General features: G+C 50.5%; 1 protein-coding gene across 1 annotated transcript in view; it reads right to left on the bottom strand.

Annotated features, from left to right (window-relative positions):
• Window positions 1–21,876, bottom strand: part of LOC147095704 (uncharacterized) — a 280,778-nt gene that overhangs the window by 127,940 nt on the left and 130,962 nt on the right. Inside the window, exons 28-36 of the mRNA XM_085974754.1 lie at window positions 19,643–19,687; window positions 19,339–19,392; window positions 14,379–14,423; window positions 12,662–12,715; window positions 10,423–10,476; window positions 4,640–4,693; window positions 4,435–4,542; window positions 3,778–3,867; window positions 1,107–1,160 (exon numbers count right to left, since the gene is read on the bottom strand). Of these exons, the coding sequence (XP_085830880.1) occupies window positions 1,107–1,160; window positions 3,778–3,867; window positions 4,435–4,542; window positions 4,640–4,693; window positions 10,423–10,476; window positions 12,662–12,715; window positions 14,379–14,423; window positions 19,339–19,392; window positions 19,643–19,687 (558 nt within the window). The remainder of the gene's footprint in view (window positions 1–1,106; window positions 1,161–3,777; window positions 3,868–4,434; window positions 4,543–4,639; window positions 4,694–10,422; window positions 10,477–12,661; window positions 12,716–14,378; window positions 14,424–19,338; window positions 19,393–19,642; window positions 19,688–21,876) is intronic.

Below are 21,876 nucleotides of genomic sequence, written 5' to 3'. Positions count from 1 at the left end.
ACAAGGGGGCATAACCTTAAAATTAGAGCTAGACTGTTCAGGGGTGATGTCAGAAAGCACATCTTCACACAAAGGGTGGTGGAAATCTAGAACTCTCGTCCACAAAAAGCTGTTGAGGCTGGGGATCAATTGAAAATTTCAAAATTGAGATCGATAGATTTTTGTTAGGCAAGGGTATTAACGGATATGGAACCAAGGAGGGTAGATGGAGTTAAGGTACAGATCAGCCATGATCTAATTGAATGGGAGAACAGGATTGAGGGGCTGAATGACCTCCTCCTGTTCCCATGTTCCAAATGGAGGATGAGGGCCCTGGCCCTCCAGCTTGCCCGGCCTCCTCAAAGACTCCAGCTTGGCTGAGGTCTTCAGTGGATGACTCCTTGAAGTCTCCAGGGCCTGGTGTCCCCTTGAAGGCTTCTTCGGTCCTCTTTGGCTACTACAACAGTGTTCCCAATGCAGCGGGGTGGGGGGTTGGGGCGACCCGCTGGCGGGAATCACCTCGGGAGCCCACCATGATGAGATAGTGACCTCCCAACCCAGGAAAATGGGCAGAGTGTCTGTTGACATCACTGTGTCAGCCAATGAGTTGGAGGTGGGGCGGGAATTATGGCAGGACTCACAGCAAGCAGTCTATTTTACAACAAGCAGAGTCTACTTACACAGCAAACAGTCTACAGAGTCTATTTAAAATGAGTCTCCATGAACTACAGCAAAGAAAGAACTCATGATCAAAACTGCAGCAAAGTCTCCCCGACAAAAGCAGGGTGAATTCTCCAGCAAAATGCATTGGGTGCAGGATAGTGACATACAAAATATGTGCGTTAAATCGATCCCAGTCACTTCCAGGTGTGATTGACGGGCAAATTACCCAATCATCTCCGATCCGGCTGGGAATAGTTGCGTCACGGGAGGACGTCACGCCCATTCACTGTCGGGAGGTAGGATCAGGAAAATCCAGCCCCAGGCTAAATGGCCTTGATTGAAAACCCAGGCTGTTTCTTCCTCTATCTGACGAAGGCACGCTTACCAACCAACCTTGTAATCCCAGATTACTTCACCCCCTTCCCCACAGTACGGGAGGGGAGATCGTGAACTCAGATACTTACAGCTGGGCCGGGTGGGCCTGGGGGGCCCTGACCACCTTTCAATCCTGATCCACCCTGCGGAGAAAGGAGAATAGAAAGAATTAAAGCCCATTGTCTGATGAATCACAGGCTTAAAGCAATCGCGAGGAGCTGGCTACAGGGCATCTATGTGTGAACGCAGCCTGATATAGTTTCTATAAATACTAAGTTCCACTTGTGGGGGTATTATAGGACAGTGTCATATATCTCTATTGCCCCTATGTGTTGTATTATAGAATCATAGAATGGTTACAGCACGGAAGGAGGCCATTCGGCCCATGCCAACTCTCAGCTAGTCCCACTCCCCTGCCCTTTCCCCGTAACCCTGCAAATTTTTTTCCTTCAGATACTTACCCAACTCCCTTTTAAAAGATAAGCTTCCTCCACCACCCTTTCAGGTAGTGTATATTAACCACTCGCTGAGTAAAAACGTTTTTCCTCACGTCACCTTTGGTTCTTCTGCCAATCACCTTAAATCTGTGTCCTCTGGTTCTCGACCCCTCTGCCAATGGGAACAGTTTCTCTCTATCTACTCTGTCCAGACCCCTCATGATTTTGAACACCTCTATCAAATCTCCTCTCAATCTTCTCTGCTCCAAGGAGAACAACCCCAGCTTCTCCAGTCTATCCACGTAACTGAAGTCCCTCATCCCTGGAATCATTCTCGTAAATCTTTTCTGCACTCTCGCTAAGACCTTCACATCCTTCCTAAAGTGCGGTGCCCAGAATTGGACACAATACTCCAGTGTTTTATACAGGTTCATTATAATTTCCACACTTTTGTACTCTATGCCTCTATTTATGAAGCCCAGGATCCCATAAGCCTTTTTAAGGGAGAGGGAGAGGGAGGGAAAGAGAGAAGGAGGGAGTGGGAGAGGCAGGGAGTGGGAGGGAGAGGGAGGGAGAAAGGGACAGAGAGGGAGATAGAGGGAGGGAAAGAGAGAGCGGGGAGGGAGGAGGGGGGAGGGAGAAGGGGAAGAGAGGGAGGGAGGGAGGGAGGGAGGGAGAAGGGAGGGGGGAGGGAGGGAGGGAGGGAGAAGGGAGGGAGGGAGGGAGGGAGAAGGGAGGGAGAAGGGAGGGAGGGAGGGAGAAGGGAGGGAGAAGGGAGGGAGGGAGGGAGGGAGGGAGAAGGGAGGGAGGGAGGGAGGGAGAAGGGAGGGAGGGAGTGTGGTAAACCACTGTTGTTGTTACACACTGTTGTACCTATGCATGCCTCAACATGTCTCGGCTGGCTCCACCCACACAGGCCCAGGTATAAAGGTGATTGACCTGCAGCCCCCTGCCTTCTTGGAACCCAGTCAACCACGAGAGGCATGCTCTGTTCTTTGCTAATAAAAGCCTTTAGTTGCTCTCTTAACTCTCAGTCTTTTATGAGTAATTGATAGCGCATCAGGGAGGGAGAAGGGAGGGAGGGAGGGAGGGAGAAGGGAGGGAGAAGGGAGGGAGAGGGGAGAGAGAGAGAGAGAGGGAGAGGAGAGGGAGCAGAGAGGGGGGAGGGAGAGGGAGGGAGAGAGGGAGGGGGAAGGGAGTGAGGTGGGAGGGAGAGGGGGAGCGAGGGAGAGGGGGTGCGAGGGAGAGGGGGTGCGAGGGAGAGGGGGTGCGAGGGAGATGGGGTGCGAGGGAGAGGGGGTGCGAGGGAGAGGGGGTGCGAGGGAGAGGGGGTGCGAGGGAGAGGGGGAGCGAGGGAGAGGGGGAGCGAGGGAGAGGGGGAGCGAGGGAGAAGGGGAAAGAGGGAGAAGGGGAAAGAGGGAGAAGGGGAAAGAGGGAGAAGGGGAAAGAGGGAGGGGGGAGCGAGGGAGAAGGGGAAAGAGGGAGAAGGGGAAAGAGGGAGAAGGGGAAAGAGGGAGAAGGGGAAAGAGGGAGAGGGGGAAAGAGGGAGAGGGGGAGCGAGGGAGAGGGGGAGCGAGGGAGAGGGGGAGCGAGGGAGAGAGGGAGAGGGGGAGCGAGGGAGAGGGGGAGCGAGGGAGAAGGGGAAAGAGGGAGAAGGGGAAAGAGGGAGAAGGGGAAAGAGGGAGAAGGGGAAAGAGGGAGAAGGGGAAAGAGCGAGGGAGAGGGGGAGCGAGGGAGAGGGGAAGCGAGGGAGAGGGGGAGCGAGGGAGAGGGGGAGCGAGGGAGAGGGGGAGCGAGGGAGAGGGGGAGCGAGGGAGAGGGGGAGCGAGGGAGAGGGGGAGCGAGGGAGAGGGGGAAAGAGGGAGAGGGGGAAAGAGGGAGAAGGGGAAAGAGGGAGAAGGGGAAAGAGGGAGAAGGGGAAAGAGGGAGAAGGGGAAAGAGGGAGAAGGGGAAAGAGGGAGGGAGGGAGAGGGGGAGCGAGGGAGAGGGGGAGCGAGGGAGAGGGGGAGCGAGGGAGAGGGGGAGCGAGGGAGAGGGGGAGCGAGGGAGAGGGGGAGCGAGGGAGCGAGGGAGAGGGGGAGCGAGGGAGAGGGGGAGCGAGGGAGAGGGGGAAAGAGGGTCACCTTAAATTCTGCTCATTTTTGGAGAGATTGAGCCCAACTCCCTTAATCTTTCCTCGTAAACTCAATCCCCGATACCCGGGATTATCAAAATGTCACACGGATCAGTTTAAAAAAAAGCTACTGCTTCCCAGTCGGTCTGCCCCCTAATTCTTGCCCCCTAATGACTATCGGTGTCGCACTTGAATTCTCCATTTACTCACCGCAGTTCCAGGCAATCCAATCTCACCGGGGAAGCCTCTCAGCCCTGGGGGTCCATTTTTGCCCCCGGGTCCAGGGGGGCCAGGGTCACCCTGTCATAAACAAGAGGGAGAGAAATGGTTCAACACAGGACAACGCAGGATGAGGGTTTGTTCAGATCGGCCCCGCACAATTCAGTGGAGAGACAGACAGAGAGAGACGGACTCATAGCAAAAGAAACGATAGGCCCGGTCCACACAGTGCAGGCCCGGCCCGATCCTGGCACTCAAATATGGTTCCTGCCATCTTAAAAAGGCACAACTTAAAACCCAGATTTGTTGAGAACATTCCCACTGGTCTTCCTTTGAGACCTCACTGCAGGTACAGCAATGGTAATCAGGGGTTCTACGCACACAGATGCAGAGCCAGATAGCGGGTTCAAATCAACAATCAGACAGGCCGACATGCGGAAAGATAACAGGCCGACAGACGGGTAGTCACAACCCGCAAGGCGCAGGGGCAGGCAGAGAGCTGTAGTTACTCGAGCAAGAACCCTACTATAAGGGGCAGACACGCAGAAGGGCAGACAGCTGGGGAAACCTGGTAAATATCCCGACACATCACCACCACCCAACCAGGGATGAGGCTGCACGGATGACCCAGGCTCTTCATTCCCTCACCTTCGTGCCTTCTTTCCCTGATGGGCCTGATAGTCCTTGCTCCCCAGGTGGCCCAGGAGGTCCTGGATGTCCCCTCTCGCCCATTGGTCCCGATTCACCACTGGAACCCTACAGGTAAAAGTCAAAGAGCTGCATTAACATCAGAACTTGGAGCAGAGAGCCTGGTAAATACTACAGGCAGCGAGGTGCAAAACTTTAGACTCACCTGAAGTCCAACTACACCAGGTGGTCCTGGAGGGCCAGTCTTGCCTTGGAAACCCTGGAAACAGGAATTGAGATATTAGCAAGCACAACCCATGGACATGCAAGAATATGAGAAAAATCAGCGATGAGAAAAAGCTATTAAACCTATCAAAGCCCATCAGTCGCACATCCTAATGCGCCTTTCAAGGCCAATGCTGCAGGTAGATTAACTCTCTCATCAAAGTCCAACCCTCTAGTATTTTAATCTCCCAATGAAGCCCATCCCTTGAGTACATTAACTCTCCAATGAAGTCCATCCCTCCAGGACATTAACTCTCCAATTAAGTCCATCCCTCCAGTACATTAACTCTCCAATGAAGTCCATCCCTCCAGTACATCAACTCTCCAGTGAAGTCCATCCCTCTAGTACATTAACTCTCCAATGAAGTCCATCCCTCCAGTACATTAACTCTCCAGTGAAGCCCATCCCTCTAGTACATTAACTCTCCAATGAAGTCCATCCCTGCAGTGCATTAACTCTCCAGTGAAGCCCATCCCTCTAGTAGATTAACTCTCCAGTGAAGTCCATCCCTCCAGTACATTAACTCTCCAATGAAGCCCATCCCTCTAGTACATTAACTCTCCAATGAAGTCCATCCCTCTAGTACATTAACTCTCCAATGAAGCCCATCCCTCTAGTACATTAACTCTCCAATGAAGTCCATCCCTCCAGTACATTAACTCTCCAATGAAGCCCATCCCTCAAGTACATTAACTCTCCAATGAAGTCCATCCCTCTAGTACATTAACTCTCCAGTGAAGTCCATCCCTCCAGTACATTAACTCTCCAGTGAAGCCCATCCCTCTAGTACATTAACTCTCCAGTGAAGCCCATCCCTCTAGTACATTAACTCTCCAATGAAGTCCATCCCTCTAGTACATTAACCCTCCAATGAAGCCCATCCCTCCAGCACATTAACTCTCCAATGAAGTCCATCCCTTCAGTACATTAACTCTCCAATGAAGTCCATCCCTCGAGTACATTAACCCTCCAATAAAGTCCATCCCTCTAGTACATTAACCCTCCAATGAAGTCCATCCCTTTAGTACATTAACCCTCCAATGAAGTCCATCCCTCTAGTACATTAACTCTCCAATGAAGCCCATCCCTCTCGTACATTAACTCTCCAATGAAGTCCATCCCTCCAGTACATTAACTCTCCAATGAAGTCCATCCCTCTAGTACATTAACCCTCCAATGAAGCCCATCCCTCTAGTACATTAACTCTCCAATGAAGTCTATCCCTCTAGTACATTAACTCTCCAATGAAGTCCATCCCTCTAGTACATTAACTCTCCAATGAAGTCCATTCCTCTAGTACATTAACTCTCCAATGAAGCCCATCCCTCTCGTACATTAACTCTCCAATGAAGTCCATCCCTCTAGTACATTAACCCTCCAATAAAGTCCATCCCTCTAGTACATTAACCCTCCAATGAAGTCCATCCCTCTAGTACATTAACTCTCCAATAAAGTCCATCCCTCCAGTACATTAACTCTCCAATAAAGTCCATCCCTTTAGTACATTAACCCTCCAGTGAAGCCCATCCCTCTAGTACATTAACTCTCCAGTGAAGCCCATCCCTCCAGTACATTAACTCTCCAATGAAGCCCATCCCTCTAGTACATTAACTCTCCAGTGAAGCCCATCCCTCTCGTACATTAACTCTCCAATGAAGTCCATCCCTCTAGTACATTAACTCTCCAGTGAAGCCCATCCCTCTAGTACATTAACTCTCCAATGAAGTCCATCCCTCTAGTACATTAACTCTCCAGTGAAGCCCATCCCCTCTAGGACATTAACTCTCCAATGAAGTCCATCCCTCCAGTACATTAACTCTCCAATGAAGCCCATCCCTCTAGTACATTAACCCTCCAATGAAGTCCATCCCTCCAGTACATTAACTCTCCAATGAAGCCCATCCCTCTAGTACATTAACCCTCCAATGAAGCCCATCCCTCCAGTACATTAACTCTCCAATGAAGTCCATCCCTCCAGTACATTAACTCTCCAATGAAGTCCATCCCTCCAGTACATTAACTCTCCAGTGAAGTCCATCCCTCTAGTACATTAACACTCCAATGAAGCCCATCCCTCTAGTACATATACTCTCCAATGAAGTCCATCCCTCCAGTACATTAACTCTCCAATGAAGTCCATCCCTCTAGTACATTAACTCTCCAATGAAGTCCATCCCTCTAGTACATTAACTCTCCAGTGAAGTCCATCCCTCTAGTACATTAACCCTCCAATGAAGTCCATCCCTCTAGTACATTAACTCTCCAGTGAAGCCCATCCCTCTAGTACATTAACTCTCCAATGAAGTCCATCCCTCTAGTACATTAACTCTCCAGTGAAGTCCATCCCTCTAGTACATTAACCCTCCAATAAAGTCCATCCCTCCAGTACATTAACTCTCCAATGAAGTCCATCCTCCAGTACATTAACTCTCCAATGAAGTCAATCCCTCTAGTACATTAACTCTCCAATGAAGTCCATCCCTCTAGTACATTAACTCTCCAATGAAGCCCATCCCTCCAGTACATTAACTCTCCAATGAAGCCCATCCCTCCAGTACATTAACCCTCCAATTAAGTCCATCCCTCTAGTACATTAACTCTCCAATGAAGCCCATCCCTCCAGAACATTAACCCTCCAATGAAGTCCATCCCTCTAGTACATTAAATTCCAATGAAGCCCATCCCTCTCGTACATTAACCCTCCAATAAAGTCCATCCCTCTAGTACATTAACCCTCCAATGAAGTCCATCCCTTTAGTACATTAACCCTCCAATGAAGTCCATCCCTCCAGTACATTAACTCTCCAATGAAGCCCATCCCTCTAGTACATTAACTCTCCAGTGAAGCCCATCCCTCTAGTACATTAACTCTCCAATGAAGTCCATTCCTCTAGTACATTAACTCTCCAGTGAAGCCCATCCCTCTAGTACATTAACTCTCCAATGAAGCCCATCCCTCCAGTACATTAACCCTCCAATGGAGCCCATCCCTCCAGTACATTAACTCTCCAATGAAGTCCATCCCTCCAGTACATTAACTCTCCAGTGAAGTCCATCCCTCTAGTACATTAACACTCCAATGAAGCCCATCCCTCTAGTACATTAACTCTCCAATGAATTCCATCCCTCCAGTGCATTAACTCTCCAGTGAAGTCCATCCCTCCAGTACATTAACCCTCCAATGAAGCCCATCCCTCTAGTACATTAACACTCCAATGAAGCCCATCCCTCTAGTACATTAACCCTCCAATAAAGTCCATCCCTCTTGTACATTAACTCTCCAATGAAGTCCATCCCTCCAGTACATTAACCCTCCAATGAAGCCCATCCCTCCAGTACATTAACTCTCCAATGAAGTCCATCCCTCTAGTACATTAACTCTTCAGTGAAGCCCATCCCTCTAGTACATTAACCCTCCAATGAAGTCCATCCCTCCAGTACATTAACTCTCCAATGAAGCCCATCCCTCTAGTACATTAACTCTCCAATGAAGTCCATCCCTCTAGTACATTAACTCTCCAGTGAAGCCCATCCCTCCAGTACATTAACCCTCCAATGAAGTCCATCCCTCCAGTACATTAACTCTCCAATGAAGCCCATCCCTCTAGTACATTAACTCTCCAATGAAGCCCATCCCTCTAGTACATTAACTCTCCAATGAAGTCCATCCCTCTAGTACATTAACCCTCCAATGAAGCCCATCCCTTTAGTACATTAACCCTCCAATGAAGTCCATCCCTCCAGTACATTAACTCTCCAATGAAGTCCATCCCTCTAGTACATTAACTCTCCAGTGAAGCCCATCCCTCCAGTACATTAACTCTCCAATGAAGCCCATCCCTCCAGTACATTAACTCTCCAATGAAGCCGATCCCTCTCGTACATTAACTCTCCAATGAAGTCCATCCCTCTAGTACATTAACTCTCCAATGAAGTCCATCCCTCCAGTACATTAACTCTCCAATGAAGCCCATCCCTCTAGTACATTAACTCTCCAATGAAGCCCATCCCTCCAGTACATTAACTCTCCAATGAAGTCCATCCCTCTAGTACATTAACTCTCCAGTGAAGCCCATCCCTCAAGTACATTAACTCTCCAATGAAGTCCATCCCTCTAGTACATTAACTCTCCAATGAAGCCCATCCCTCTCGTACATTAACCCTCCAATAAAGTCCATCCCTCTAGTACATTAACCCTCCAATGAAGTCCATCCCTTTAGTACATTAACCCTCCAATGAAGTCCATCCCTCTCGTACATTAACTCTCCAATGAAGCCCATCCCTCTCGTACATTAACTCTCCAATGAAGTCCATCCCTCTAGTACATTAACTCTCCAATGAAGTCCATCCCTCTTGTACATTACCCCTCCAATGAAGCCCATCCCTCTAGTACATTAACTCTCCAATGAAGTCCATCCCTCTAGTACATTAACTCTCCAATGAAGTCCATCCCTCTAGTACATTAACTCTCCAATGAAGCCCATCCCTCTAGTACATTAACCCTCCAATGAAGTCCATTCCTCTAGTACATTAACCCTCCAATGAAGCCCATCCCACTCGTACATTAACTCTCCAATGAAGCCCATCCCTCCAGTACATTAACCCTTAAATAAAGTCCATCCCTCTAGTACATTAACCCTCCAATGAAGTCCATCCCTCTCGTACATTAACTCTCCAATGAAGTCCATCCCTCTAGTACATTAACTCTCCAATGAAGTCCATCCCTCTAGTACATTAACTCTCCAATGAAGTCCATCCCTCTAGTACATTAACTCTCCAATGAAGCCCATCCCTCTAGTACATTAACCCTCCAATGAAGTCCATTCCTCTAGTACATTAACCCTCCAATGAAGCCCATCCCTCTCGTACATTAACTCTCCAATGAAGCCCATCCCTCCAGTACATTAACCCTCCAATAAAGTCCATCCCTCTAGTACATTAACCCTCCAATGAAGTCCATCCCTCTCGTACATTAACTCTCCAATGAAGTCCATCCCTCTAGTACATTAACTCTCCAATGAAGTCCATCCCTCTAGTACATTAACCCTCCAATGAAGTCCATCCCTCTAGTACATTAACTCTCCAATGAAGCCCATCCCTCTAGTACATTAACCCTCCAATAAAGTCCATCCCTCTAGTACATTAACCCTCCAATGAAGTCCATCCCTCTAGTACATTAACTCTCCAGTGAAGCCCATCCCTCCAGTACATTAACTCTCCAATGACGCCCATCCCTCTGGTACATTAACTCTCCAGTGAAGCCCATCCCTCTAGTACATTAACCCTCCAATGAAGTCCATCCCTCTAGTACATTAACTCTCCAATGAAGCCCATCCCTCTCGTACATTAACTCTCCAATGAAGTCCATCCCTCCAGTACATTAACTCTCCAATGAAGTCCATCCCTCTGGTACATTAACTCTCCAATGAAGTCCATCCCTCTTGTACATTAACCTTCCCAATGAAGCCCATCCCTCTCGTACATTAACCCTCCAATAAAGTCCATCCCTCTAGTACATTAACCTTCCCAATGAAGTCCATCCCTCTAGTACATTAACCTTCCCAATGAAGTCCATCCCTCTCGTACATTAACCTTCCCAATGAAGTCCATCCCTCTCGTACATTAACCTTCCCAATGAACCACCCTGGGACGTCCTGTGGTCGTGAAAGACCCTGTACAAATCAAATTATTTCTTTGCATTCTTTCTGGGAGGATCTACTCACCACTTCACCTCTCTGTCCAGGGTGTCCTGGGAGCCCATCCTTCCCTGATGGTCCCTGCCAACAGAAGAAAGCGGAGTTAGTCTGGGAGGTCTCCGCCCACCTCCCTGCTGCGGCTCTTTAGCCGCTGCGCCTGTGGGCCGCCGTTACATTAAACCCCCGCGTCACCGGTACTGCGATCGCGGGGACTCCAGAGTCAGCTTGCCGAGTGGTTTTGCCAGCGTGCTGTAGCCGTGGGCGTGGGCACCTCACCGACAGGTAGGCAGGAGCTCAGCGCACGTGCTGGAGTTACCCAGAGTCCAGGCGCGGAGCTAAAGTCTGGCGCTGCCTCACCAGGAGTTGGGCCAGCGGAGGCCACTGCGGGAAAGGAGTCCCCACTCTCCCAACGAATCCAGCGCTTTAACTGTACGCGGGACACTCCGCAGCCTGCATTCGATGTTCGCCCCAGTGTCTGGTTGCGCTGACTGACACGCGCACACCCGGCACAGCTTCACATGCTGGCACTTTCACCTGGCTGGGTAATTCCCGGCCATCTGACCTGTGCCCATCTAAAAAAAAACACGCCCCGGCCTCGACCATCGCACGGAATTTCACCCCAGTGTACATGTGTCACAGACATCTCACACGGGAATTTCACCCCAGTGTATGTGTGTCACAGACATCTCACACGGGAATTTCACCCCAGTGTATGTGTGTCACAGACATCTCACATGGGAATTTCACCCCAGTGTATGTGTGTCACAGACATCTCACACGGGAATTTCACCCCAGTGTATGTGTGTCACAGACATCTCACACGGGAATTTCACCCCAGTGTATGTGTGTCACAGACATCTCACATGGGAATTTCACCCCAGTGTATGTGTGTCACAGACATCTCACATGGGAATTTCACCCCAGTGTATGTGTGTCACAGACATCTCACACGGGAATTTCACCCCAGTGTATGTGTGTCACAGACATCTCACACGGGAATTTCACCCCAGTGTATGTGTGTCACAGACATCTCACACGGGAATTTCACCCCAGTGTATGTGTGTCACAGACATCTCACATGGGAATTTCACCCCAGTGTATGTGTGTCACAGACATCTCACACGGGAATTTCACCCCAGTGTATGTGTGTCACAGACATCTCACACGGGAATTTCACCCCAGTGTATGTGTGTCACAGACATCTCACACGGGAATTTCAAACCCAGGACCTCAAACCCAGCACTAAGCTCATGGTCTACAGAGCAGCAGTGATACCCGCCCTGCTGTATGCCTCAGAGACATGGACCATGTACAGCAGGTACCTCAAAGCACTGGAGAGGTACCACCAATGCTGCCTGCACAAGATCCTGCAAACCCATTGGCAGGATAGGCACACCATCGTCAGTGTTCTCGCTCAGGCCAACATCCCCAGCTTCGAAGCTTTGACCACGTTCGATCAGCTCCGATGAACGGGCCACATTGTCCGCATGCCCGATATGAGACTCCCAAAACAAGTGCTCTACTCGGAGCTCCGACACGGCAAGAGAGCTCCAGGTGGGCAGAGGAAACGCTTCAAGGACACCCTCAAAGCCTCCTTGAAAAAGTGTAACATCCCCACCGACACCTGGGAATCCCTGGCCCAAGACCGTACAAAGTGGAGGAGAAGCATCCGGGAAGGCGCCGAACACCTCGAGTCTCTTCGCCGGGAGCAAGCGGAAGTCAAGCGCAAACAGCAGAAGGAGCGCATGTCAACCCAAGCACCCCACCCACCCGCCCCTTCAACCATCTTCTGCCCCACCTGTGACAGAGACTGGCGGTCCCGCATTGGACTCATCAGTCACCTGAGAACTCACTTTTAATGTGGAAGCAAGTCATCCTCGGTTCCGAGGGACTGCCTAAGAAGACGACGACACGGGAATTTTACCCCAGTGTACGTGTGTCACAGACATCTCACAGGTACTGTTCTCGCGAAGCTGCACGACCTGGATGTCCCACCCAGGCCGCTCAGCGGCTTTTACATGGAAGAAACCGCGCATGCGTGAAAATGTGACAGTGCTGCGCAGCCAGTTAAAGGGACCGCACAGGAAATTTTTTTTGAGGGAGTATTGCTCACAGGGGATCTCCACCCTAGTGTAGGTACCCGTCTCTAGATCCCCGTGTCTTGGAGATCAGCTCCCAGGGACGGTATGGTCTCGAGGGACCAGGGCGCACACGGCTGCCCGTGGCAGGAGTCGGGAAATGGCACAAGCATTTCGAATTCACTTACGGGTGGTCCTTTTGGTCCTGGGAAGCCGGTGGGCCCTTGTGGTCCTGGAAGACCCTGCGTTGGAAAGGAAAGAAGGGAAAGATTGTTGAATTAAAACGATGCACAGAGCGGGTTTGAACAAAGAGCGCCAACTCGCTAACGCCGTGCAGCGTGAGCGGAGGACCCGACCTGCAAATACCTAAATATCTGGTGAAGACCCCAAATTCACAAACACCATGTACGCCAGTTAAAGACCCCAACTCACAAATACCATGTACATGAGTTAAAGACCCCCAACTCACAAACACCACGTACAGTTAAAGCCCGTAACCTCAAAATGCACCATGGACAAGTTAAGATGCCAAACCTCACAATGTACGAACTCACAAATATTATATACAATGAGTGAGTTAGTGGGTTCAGATCACATGAACACACAAGTTAACCCCCCCAATCCCACCACAGCAGAGAGTATGGCGAGAATCAGGAGCAGCCGGACAGCCCACTGAATTCCTATAGTGCCCGTGGTTATCACGGTTCGCTTTATGACTGCCGCCATTTTGGACTGAAAGCCCCGGGAGGCGGCAGAGCTGTGTATCTCTGAGCAACCCCCCGAGAGTCCATGGGAGTCCATTTTGGAGCAGATACGTGGTGGGGCAGAACTCCCGCCTTCCCACCGGGGTTGGGGGGGGGGGTGCGGGGCGTAAATTGGGTGGGTGCCCACGCCACTTGCTGTGGAGTGGGGGCAGCCGGTTGGCAGGAGGGGGTGGTTGTGGTGCCCTCCTCCAGTGTTAAAGGGATCGGTGTGCCTGCTGAAGATTTTTAAAAAACTTCAGGGTAGGAGACAGGCTGGTTTGCAGATTAGGCCGGTTTCCCATGGCAACCGATCGCTCTGCAACTGATTCCGGCAGGGAATGCGGCCTTATAAATTATTGTTGGCACCCAGTTGTTGAATCTTGTTCTGCTGGTACCCTAGCTATCCCATTGAATCGTGTCCCTTTAGTTCCCAGCATTGGCGGCCGTGCCTTCAGCTGCCAAGGCCCTAAGCTCTGGAATTACTTGAGCTCTAGAAGTCCCTCCCTAAACCTCTCTGATTCTCTACCTCTCTCCTCCGTTAAGATGCTCCTTAAAAACCTACCTCTTTGACCAAGCTTTTGGTCACCTGTCCTAATGTGGCGAGGTGTAAATTGTCCTCTGATTGCACTCCCGCGAAGCACCTTGGGACCTTTCAGGAAATGCAAGTTGTTGTTGCGGGCATTTAAGGGGTACTTCTGCCCAGCCAAGAAGCCACGCTTGAAGGGAACATGGGTCCGCTAGAGTTACAATGTCGCAGCCCCGATCCTCCGCCCTGTGCTTGCCGAGAGCCCAGGATTAGCCCTCGAGGGAACTACTGAACTGAGCCAGGCAAATTGTTCACTGTGACGAAGGGTTCAAATCCCGGCAAACAACAGTCAGCAATGAGGAAGTTCGGAATAAGAAGAGAAGTCAGACAGAGCTCTTTCACTCAAGTGTAATCGAGTTGTGGAAGTAGCTCCAAGGGAAGGACGTGGAACAGAACCCCCATGTTCGAGAGGCAATTAGAGGGGTTTCTGGCAGAGGCGATTGTGGGATGGGGCGACGGTGGGTCCTTGGGTCCAAATGATCGCAAGGGGACTAGTCTATTAGGACTAATGGGCCTTTCCTGTTCTGAAGGCACTGGTTATTCTGCTTACAGTTTGATATAGTCGGACAGACTCACCCTTTCGCCAGAAGGACCTGGAGGCCCATCAGTTCCTGAGGTTCCCTGTTAAAGAGCAAAAGAACAGAATGAGCTGCAATGCTTCATTACACGGAGTGAACCTGCACCCTGCAGAGACACTGTTCATCAGCATTCCCTTCACTGAAACAACACATGGCCGCACCCTCAGTATAAGACTCCCAGTTATAACACTCTCTCTCTCACCCCACCTCAGTATAAGACTCCAGTTATAACACTCTCTCTCTCACCCCACCCTCAGTATAAGACTCCCAGTTATAACACTCTCTCTCTCACCCCACCCTCAGTATAAGACTCCCAGTTACAACACTCTCTCTCACCCCACCCTCAGTATAAGACTCCCAGTTATAACACTCTCTCTCTCACCCCACCCTCAGTATAAGACTCCCAGTTATAACACTCTCTCTCACCCCACCCTCAGTATAAGACTCCCAGTTATAACACTCTCTCTCACCCCACCCTCAGTATAAGACTCCCAGTTATAACACTCTCTCTCACCCCACCCTCAGTATAAGACTCCCAGTTATAACACTCTCTCTCACACCCCACCCTCAGTATAAGACTCCCAGTTATAACACTCTCTCTCACCCCACCCTCAGTATAAGACTCCCAGTTATAACACTCTCTCTCTCACCCCACCCTCAGTATAAGACTCCCAGTTATAACACTCTCTCTCTCACCCCACCCTCAGTATAAGACTCCCAGTTATAACACTCTCTCACCCCACCCTCAGTATAAGACTCCCAGTTACAACACTCTCTCTCACCCCACCCTCAGTATAAGACTCCCAGTTATAACACTCTCTCTCACCCCACCCTCAGTATAAGACTCCAAGTTATAACACTCTCTCTCACCCCACCCTCAGTATAAGACTCCAAGTTATAACACTCTCTCTCTCACCCCACCCTCAGTATAAGACTCCCAGTTATAACACTCTCTCACACCCCACCCTCAGTATAAGACTCCCAGTTACAACACTCTCTCTCACCCCACCCTCAGTATAAGACTCCAAGTTATAACACTCTCTCTCTCACCCCACCCTCAGTATAAGACTCCCAGTTATAACACTCTCTCACACCCCACCCTCAGTATAAGACTCCCAGTTACAACACTCTCTCTCACACCACCCTCAGTATAAGACTCCAAGTTATAACACTCTCTCTCTCATCCCACCCTCAGTATAAGACTCCCAGTTACAACACTCTCTCTCACCCCACCCTCAGTATAAGACTCCCAGTTATAACACTCTCTCTCACCCCACCCTCAGTATAAGACTCCAGTTATAACACTCTCTCTCACCCCACCCTCAGTATAAGACTCCCAGTTATAACACTCTCTCTCACCCCACCCTCAGTATAAGACTCCCAGTTATAACACTCTCTCTCACCCACCCTCAGTATAAGACTCCCAGTTATAACACTCTCTCTTTCACCCCACCCTCAGTATAAGACTCCCAGTTATAACACTCTCTCACCCCACCCTCAGTATAAGACTCCCAGTTATAACACTCTCTCACCCCACCCTCAGTATAAGACTCCCAGTTATAACACTCTCTCTCACCCCACCTCAGTGTAAGACTCCCAGTTATAACACTCTCTCTCACCCCACCCTCAGTATAAGACTCCCAGTTATAACACTCTCTCTCACCCTCAGTATAACATAGAAACATAGAAGATAGGAGCAGGAGTAGGCCATTCGGCCCCTCGAGCCTGCTCCGCCATTCAATGCGATTGCGGCTGATCATCCAAATTCAGTACCCGGTCCCTGCTTTCTCCCATACCCCTTGATCCCTTTAGCCTTAAGAAATATATCCAACTCCTTCTTGAATATATTTAATGAACTGACCTCCACCACCTTTTGTGGTAGAGAGTTCCACAGGTTCACCACTCTCTGGGTGAAGAATTCCTCCTCATTTCTGTCCTAAATGGCCTACCCTTTATCCTTAGACTGTGTCCCCTGGTTCTGGACTCCCCGACCATCGGGAACATCCCTCCTGCATCTAGTCTGTCTAGTCCTGTCAGAATTTTATAAGTTTCAATGAGATCACCTCTCATTCTTCTAAACTCCAGCGAGTACAAGTCCAATCGACCCAATCTCTCCTCATACGTCATTCCTGCCATCCCAGATATCAGCCTGGTGAATCTTCACTGAACTCCTTCCATGGCAAGAACATCCTTCCTCAAATAAGGCGACCAAAACTGCACACAATACTCAAGATGTGGTCTCACTAAGGCCCTGTACAACTGCAGCAAGACATTCTTGTTCTGTACTCAAACCCTCTCGCTACGAAGGCCAACATACCATTTGCCTTCTTAATCACTTGCTGCACCTGCATGCTTACCTTCAGCGACTGGTGCACAAGGACACCCAGGTTTCGTTGCACTTCCCTTCTCCCAATCTATTGCCATTTAGATAATAATCTGCCTTCCTGTTTTTGCCACCAAAGTGGATAACCTCACATTTATCCACGTTATATTGCATCTGCCATGTTTCTGCCCAATCACCCAACATGTCCAAATCATCCTGGAGTTTCTCGACATCCATCCTCACAGCACACACGCCCACCCAGCTTTGTGTCGTCTGCAAATTTGGAGATATTACATCTAGTTCCCTTGTCCAGATCATTTATATATATTGTGAATAGCTGGGGTCCAAGGACCGATCCCTGCGGTACCCACTAGTCACTGCCTGCCATTCGGAAAAAGACCCGTTTATTCCAACTCTTTGCTTTCTGTCTGCAACCAGTTCTCTGTCCAAGTAAATACCTTGCCCCCAATCCCATGTGCCTTAACTTTACATGCTAATCTCTTATGCGGGACCTTATCGAAGGCCTTCTGAAAGTCCAGATACACCACATCCACTGGTTCTCCCTTATCTATTTTACCAGTTACTTCCTCAAAAAATTCAGTAGATTAGTCAAGCACGATTTACCTTTTGTGAATGCATGTTGACGTTGTCCGATCCTGTCACTGTTTTCCAAGTGCTCTGCTATTACATCTTTTATAATGGACTCTAGCATTTTCCCCACTACCGATGTCAGACTTACCGGTCTGTAATTCCCCGTTTTTTCTCTACCACCTTTTTTGAATAGTGGGAGGGTAACATTAGCTACCCTCTAATCCATGGGTACTGTTCCAGATTCCATCGAATGTTGGAAGATGATCAGCAATGCATCTACTATTTCTAGGGCCACTTCCTTAAGTACCCTAGGATGTAGATTATCAGGCCCTGGGGATTTATCGGCCTTCAATCCCATCAATTTCCCTAACACCATTTCCCTACAAATACTGATTTCTTTCAGTTCCTCCCTTTCATCAGACCCTATGTTCCCCGGCATCTCTGGGAGGTTATTTGTGTCCTCCTTTGTGAAGACAGAACCAAAATATGTATTTAGTTGGTCAGCCATTTCTATGTTCCCCATTATAAATTCCCCTGATTCTGACTGCAAGGGACCTACGCTTGACACTCCAGTTATAACACTCTCTCACACCCCACCCTCAGTATAAGACTCCCAGTTATAACACTCTCTCTCACCCCACCCTCAGTATAAGACTCCAGTTATAACACTCTCTCACACCCCACCCTCAGTATAAGACTCCCAGTTATAACACTCTCTCACACCCCACCCTCAGTATAAGACTCCCAGTTATAACACTCTCTCACACCCCACCCTCAGTATAAGACTCCCAGTTATAACACTCTCTCACACCCCACCCTCAGTATTAAGACTCCCAGTTATAACACTCTCTCTCACCCCACCCTCAGTATAAGACTCCCAGTTATAACACTTTCACCCCCCCACCCTCAATATCCTAGATATAACACTCTCTTTCTCACACAACCCTCAGTATAATACTCCTAGTTATAACACTCTCTCTGTTACACACCCTACCCTCAGTATACACAAGAACATCAGAAATAGCAGCAGGAGTCGGCCATTTGGGCTTCGAGCCTGCTCCGTCATTCAATCAGATCATGGCTGATCTTCTACCTCATCTCCACTTTCCTGCACTATCCGCATATCCCTTGATTCCCTTAATATTCAAAAATCTATCGATCTCTGTCTTGAATATACTCAACGACTGAGCCTCCACAGCCCTCTGGGGTAGAGAATTCCAAAGATTCACCACCCTCTGAGTGAAGGAATGTCTCCTCATCTCAGTCTCAACTGGCCGACCCCTTATTCTGAGACTGTGACCCCTGGTTCTAGACTCCCCAGCCAGGGGAAACATCCTCCCTGCATCTACCCTGTCAAGCCCTGTAACAATTTTGTATGTTTCAATGAGGTCACCTCTCATTCTTCTCAACTGGAGAGCATATAGGCCTGGTCTACTCAATCTCTCCGCATGGGACAGTCCCCCTATCCCAAGAGCCTAGTCTGGTGAACCTTCGTTGCTCTCCCACTATGGCAAGTATATCCTTCCTTAGGTAAGGAGACCAAAACTGTACACAATACTCCAGGTGTGGTTTCACCAGGGCCCGATATAATTGCAGTAAGACGTCTTTACTCTTATACTCAAATCCTCTTGTAATAAAGGCCAACATACCATTTGCTTTCCTAATTGCTTGCTGTACCTGCATGTTAACTTTCAGTGATTCGTGTACAAGGACACCCAGGTCCCTCTGAACACCAACATTTCCCAATCTCTCACCATTTAAAAAATACTCTGCTTTTCCTACCAAAGTGGATAACTTCACATTTCTCCACGTTATATTCCATTTGCCATGTTCTTGCCCACTCACTTAGCCTGTCTATATCCCATTGAAGCCTCCTTGCATCTTCCTCACAACTTATATTCCCACCCAGCTTTGGTTCTGCTATAAGATCATACACGGTATAATGAATATGTGCCTCTGATGACGTTAGGATTTCCAGCTTATGTTCTTTATGAGCCCACTCCCCTGAACTACCCCGATTGCCACGCAGTTCCTAACGACTGACCTTTGCTCCTGGTTTTCCGGTTGATCCTCTGGGTCCCCGTTGACCACGTGGGCCCTGGGAGAGTAAACCAAAGTTATTAATCACTCAGCGACCGCCTCAAGCCCACCCACTTGCACTGCGATATGGACGTGGAGCTGGAGGACCATGTCTGCTCAACCTCACACTCCCACTGGCCGGTTGGCTGTTACGCCTCCGCTCAGTTCCATTAACCTTGGTTACACTTTGTGAGATTATTACTTTGCAATTACTACATTGAGAAAGATTTCAAATCAAATTCCTAAAGAACAGCAAACTCATGACGTACCGTGGGTCCACGTTGTCCTCTTTGTCCCAACTTGCCTTGCAAACCCTGGGAGGAGAGGAGGAAGAACAAGGACGAGAGATGGAGGAGAATGATGCAAGGAAAAGAGGAGACAGGAAGGTGGAGAGAGCGAGAGAGAGGGATGGAACAGAACACAGAAAGGGAGGAGACAGGAATAGAAAGAGACAGAGATAGAGCAGAGAGAGGGAGAGACAGGGATGGAGGAGTGAGGGAGAGAGACACACAGATGGAGGAGGGAGGGGGAGACACACAGATGGAGGAGGGAGGGGGAGACACAGATGGAGGAGGGAGGGAGAGACAGATGGAGGAGGGAGGGGGAGACACAGATGGAGGAGGGAGGGAGAGACAGATGGAGGAGGGAGGGGGAGACACAGATGGAGGAGGGAGGGAGAGACACAGATGGAGGAGGGAGGGAGAGACACAGATGGAGGAGGGAGGGGGAGACACAGATGGAGGAGGGAGGGGGAGACACAGATGGAGGAGGGAGGGGGAGACACAGATGGAGGAGGGAGGGAGACACAGATGGAGGAGGGAGGGAGAGACAGATGGAGGAGGGAGGGAGAGACACAGACGGAGGAGGGAGGGGGAGACACAGATGGAGGAGGGAGGGGGAGACACAGATGGAGGAGGGAGGGAGAGACACAGATGGAGGAGGGAGGGGGAGACATAGATGGAGGAGGGAGGGAGAGACACAGATGGAGGAGGGAGGGGGAGACACAGATGGAGGAGGGAGGGGGAGACACAGATGGAGGAGGGAGGGAGAGACACAGATGGAGGAGGGAGGGGGAGACACAGATGGAGGAGGGAGGGAGACACAGATGGAGGAGGGAGGGGGAGACACAGATGGAGGAGGGAGGGAGACACAGATGGAGGAGGGAGGGAGAGACAGATGGAGGAGGGAGGGGGAGACACAGATGGAGGAGGGAGGGAGAGACAGATGGAGGAGGGAGGGAGAGACACAGATGGAGGAGGGAGGGGGAGACACAGATGGAGGAGGGAGGGGGAGACACAGATGGAGGAGGGAGGGGGAGACACAGATGGAGGAGTGAGGGGGAGAGACACAGATGGAGGAGGGGGGAGACACAGATGGAGGAGGGAGGGAGAGACACAGATGGAGGAGGGAGGGGGAGACACAGATGGAGGAGGGAGGGGGAGACACAGATGGAGGAGGGGGGAGACACAGATGGAGGAGGGAGGGAGAGACACAGATGGAGGAGGGAGGGGGAGACACAGATGGAGGAGGGGGGAGACACAGAGGGAGGAGGGAGGGAGAGACACAGATGGAGGAGGGAGGGAGAGACACAGATGGAGGAGGGAGGGGGAGACACAGATGGAGGAGGGAGGGGGAGACACAGATGGAGGAGGGAGGGAGAGACACAGATGGAGGAGGGAGGGAGAGACACAGATGGAGGAGGGAGGGGGAGACACAGATGGAGGAGGGAGGGAGAGACACAGATGGAGGAGGGAGGGAGACACAGATGGAGGAGGGAGGGGGAGACACAGATGGAGGAGGGAGGGAGACAGATGGAGGAGGGAGGGAGAGACAGATGGAGGAGGGAGGGAGAGACAGGTGGAGGAGGGAGGGGGAGACACAGATGGAGGAGGGAGGGGGAGACACAGATGGAGGAGGGAGGGAGAGACACAGATGGAGGAGGGAGGGTGAGACACAGATGGAGGAGGGAGGGAGAGACACAGATGGAGGAGGGAGGGAGAGACACAGATGGAGGAGGGAGGGAGAGACAGATGGAGGAGGGAGGGAGAGACAGATGGAGGAGGGAGGGAGAGACAGATGGAGGAGGGAGGGAGAGACACAGATGGAGGAGGGAGGGAGAGACAGATGGAGGAGGGAGGGGGAGACACAGATGGAGGAGGGAGGGAGAGACAGATGGAGGAGGGAGGGGGAGACAGAGATGGAGGAGGGAGGGGGAGACACAGATGGAGGAGGGAGGGGGAGACACAGATGGAGGAGGGAGGGGGAGACACAGATGGAGGAGGGAGGGAGAGACACAGATGGAGGAGGGAGGGGGAGACACAGATGGAGGAGGGAGGGGGAGAGACACAGATGGAGGAGGGAGAGACACAGATGGAGGAGGGAGGGGGAGACACAGATGGAGGAGGGAGGGAGGGGGAGAGACACAGATGGAGGAGGGAGGGAGGGAGACACAGATGGAGGAGGGAGGGAGGGAGACACAGATGGAGGAGGGAGGGAGAGACAC

This window comes from Somniosus microcephalus, unplaced genomic scaffold (assembly GCF_052327205.1).
Source record: "Somniosus microcephalus isolate GS21.2 unplaced genomic scaffold, FLI_Smic_1.0 unresolved_chr1, whole genome shotgun sequence".
In the NCBI taxonomy this organism is placed as follows: domain Eukaryota; kingdom Metazoa; phylum Chordata; class Chondrichthyes; order Squaliformes; family Somniosidae; genus Somniosus; species Somniosus microcephalus.
Note: the sequence above shows the minus strand (reverse complement) of the source record. Positions and strands in the feature narration are given on the sequence as shown.